Consider the following 3,423-nt stretch of genomic DNA (forward strand, 5'->3'; position numbering starts at 1 on the left):
TTACAAGTTACTTTCGGTAACTCGCGATTGAAGTTTGGAATGCAATTTCTCAGAAATACGACTACAGATTTTCTCGAAAGAGTCTGAGGATGCTATGTACTAGTTCACGAGATCCTTTAGTTATCTTATTTTTTTAATTTAGTGTCAACCATTTATGAGTTTAATAAAATTTTGTCGTATACGACATTTGTCAAAAAATTTGCAATCAGTTTTAATTATATACGCCAAAATGAGATAACAATTTTTTATAAATTAACGATACTTTTACTAATCAGCCTAATCGTGAGTTTCGCCCGAACAAAATTTCGCCTACAATTTTTTCATCCGCCTGTAGTGAATACACGCAAACGAAAAGTGAAAAAGTGACCCGGTTCTAGAAAATGAAACTCATGATAAGGCTGAATATGTCGGAAACTAAAGAAGAACAGATAACTCTATTTGTAATATCTTGCCTTTGTCAATTACTCGGAAACTAAAGAAGATATCCAAAAACCAGTTAACAAAAAATCGAAATATCTTACTTTAAAATATATAACTGCATCTATAACTACAAATTGTCAAAATGACGCTTCCGGCAATTTTCCATCCAAGCGACGATATTTGAATGTTACTCGCATAATTTCAGCCTGTATGTAAATTTTCGGGGAAAAAGTTAAAAAGTATATTCATCTGCTGAAAAGATATTTTCGCAGATTTACATTTTGTTTAAAGTAAATCTATAATCACTATCTCCAATTCCATGTAAATAAATCTCTCCAGTCTTAAATAATTTTCACCACATTNCTGGGCTTGTAAATCTGGCAGGTAGTACACTGTCGGACATACCTCTTTATGTCCCTGAACATTCCGGGCCAGTAGTAACGTGCCGTCGCTCTCGTTATCGTCTTGCGGATGCCCATATGTCCTGCGCTTGGACTATCGTGAACTTCCTTCAGTACTCTCTCACGTAGTGGCGCTGCCACGCATAGCTTCCACGGTATCGTGTCTTCATCATCCATCTGGACTGCGATGTGTCGATACAGTTCGTTGTTTACAATTGTGTAGTCCGGGAACTTTTCTGGTGTCCTCTTCACCTCTGCCATTTTCTCGGTCAGACACCNTCCTGCGCTTGGACTATCGTGAACTTCCTTCAGTACTCTCTCACGTAGTGGCGCTGCCACGCATAGCTTCCACGGTATCGTGTCTTCATCATCCATCTGGACTGCGATGTGTCGATACAGTTCGTTGTTTACAATTGTGTAGTCCGGGAACTTTGCTGGTGTCCTCTTCACCTCTGCCATTTTCTCGGTCAGCCACTTGCAGGCCTTTGCCTCTTTATCCTGCACTAATATGTTGAGCTGTACGTCTTGGGGTTGTCGTGACAGTGCATCGGCAACGACGTTCAACTTAGGTTTGCGGTACTTTACATCGAATGTGTGTTGCTGGAGTTCTAGTGTCCATCTTGCAATGGNGCACTAATATGTTGAGCTGTACGTCTTGGGGTTGTCGTGACAGTGCATCGGCAACGACGTTCAACTTACCCTTGCGGTACTTTACATCGAATGTGTGTTGCTGGAGCTCTAGTGCCCATCTTGCAATGCGTCCTGAGGGACTCTCGATCGCATTCAGCCATTTCAAGGACAGGTGGTCGGTGATAACCGTGAATGCGTAACCCTCCAGGTACGGTCTCATTTTCCGTATAGCCCACACAATGGCCACACACTCCTTTTCAATCGCCGAGTAGTTTTGCTCTGTCTTGTTCAANGACTCTCGATCGCATTCAGCCATTTCAAGGACAGGTGGTCGGTGATAACCGTGAATGCGTAACCCTCCAGGTACGGTCTCATTTTCCGTATAGCCCACACAATGGCCAGACACTCCTTTTCAGTCGCCGAGTAGTTTTGCTCTGCCTTATTCAGCCGTCGACTAGCGTAGGCTATGACTCGCTCTGCGCCATCTAACTCCTGTGTCAGTACTGCACCTAGTCCAAAATCGCTGGCATCGGTTTGTAGCGTGAAGTGCTAGGAAAAATCTGGACAGGCTAATACCGGTGCTTCANGTCCAAAATCGCTGGCATCGGTTTGTAGCGTGAAGTGCTGGGAAAATTCTGGACAGGCTAATACCGGTGCTTCCGTTAGTGCGCACCTTAATTTTTCAAAGGCCGTCTGCTGTTCATTGCCCCATTTCCATCGGCTTCCTTTCTTCAGTAATGACGTCAGAGGGTGTGCAATGTGCGAAAAATCCGGAACAAATCGCCGATACCATGACGCTACGCCCAGAAAGCGCCGTAATTCACGTGTGTTTGTTGGCGGTGTCAATTCTTTAATCGCCGCAATCTTGTCACGGTCGGTGTGAATCCCTTCTTTGCTCACCACATGACCCAGGTATTTCAAACTCTTTTGGAAAAACTCACACTTCTCTGGGTTGATCTTGAGGTTCACCCGCCGCAATCGTCAAAACACTTCTTTCAGGTGTTCCATGTGTTGGTCTAGCGTCGCACTCGTGATGATAATATCGTCCAGATAAGCATGCGGTTCCAATTCTGGTCCGATGACTTTGTACAGCGCCCGTTGAAACGTCGCAGGCGCTGAATGTAGCCCGAACGGCATTACGCGGTACTGGNGTAGCCCGAACGGCATTACGCGCCACTGAAACAGACCGCGTCCTGGCACAGTGAACGCAGTATACTCCTTACTACTCTCTTCCATCGGGATTTGCCAATACCCATTCTTCAAGTCCAGGCTGCTAATGAATTTAGCGCTTCTCAGTCGATCCAAAATGTGTTGGATTCGTGGGAGTGGGAACGCATCCGGTACCGAGCGCGCTTAAAGTTGCCGATAGTCCACGCAAAGTCTCCACTCTCCGTTTTTCTTCTTTACGAGCACGATTGGCGCGCTGTGTGGGCCATGCGAGGGCTCGATGCACTGCTTCTCTATTAATTCGTCGACCTCCCTGTTTATTACCTCCTGCATTTTCGGGTTTTTGGGAAAGTAGCGCTGTTTTATGGGTCGATCATCTCGCATTATAATATTATGGGCGGCGATGTTTGTCGTCCCCGTTATCTTCTCGAATGCGAGCAACTCCTTCTTTAAGAAATTTTCGACTTCCGTCGTATCCTCGAGGGATGTGGGTTGTTCATTTGCGACCTTTTCGCCTTCCTCAGCTCTCTCTACTTCGCGCACTTCTAACATCGTGGTACATGCANTCGTATCCTCGGTGGATGTGGGTTGTTCATTTGCAGCCTTTTCGCCTTCCTCAGCTCTCTCTACTTCGCGCACCTCTAACATCGTGGTACATGCAGCCTTCGTTCGAATATCGTCCTCTGCCTTCATCGTCAATGTCTGCCCTCCGCAGCTCACTGTTGTGTTGGCCTTAGCCAGGTAGTCAGTCCCAAGGACCTTGTCATCGCCAAGCCTGGTAGGACGAGTAACTCGCTCTTATGTT

At 45.9% G+C, this 3,423-nt stretch overlaps 1 protein-coding gene across 1 annotated transcript; it reads right to left on the bottom strand.

Annotated features, from left to right (window-relative positions):
- Window positions 1-2,804: 2,804 nt before the first annotated feature.
- LOC108359217 (uncharacterized) lies at window positions 2,805-3,266 on the bottom strand. The gene has a single exon (XM_017610962.1). The coding sequence runs from the start codon at window positions 3,264-3,266 to the stop codon at window positions 2,805-2,807; it is 462 nt and encodes a 153-aa protein (XP_017466451.1).
- Window positions 3,267-3,423: the final 157 nt, after the last annotated feature.

Source organism: Rhagoletis zephyria, unplaced genomic scaffold (assembly GCF_001687245.7).
Source record: "Rhagoletis zephyria isolate East Lansing unplaced genomic scaffold, Rhagoletis_zephyria_1.1 Rzeph_scaffold_00357, whole genome shotgun sequence".
In the NCBI taxonomy this organism is placed as follows: Eukaryota; Metazoa; Arthropoda; class Insecta; order Diptera; family Tephritidae; genus Rhagoletis; species Rhagoletis zephyria.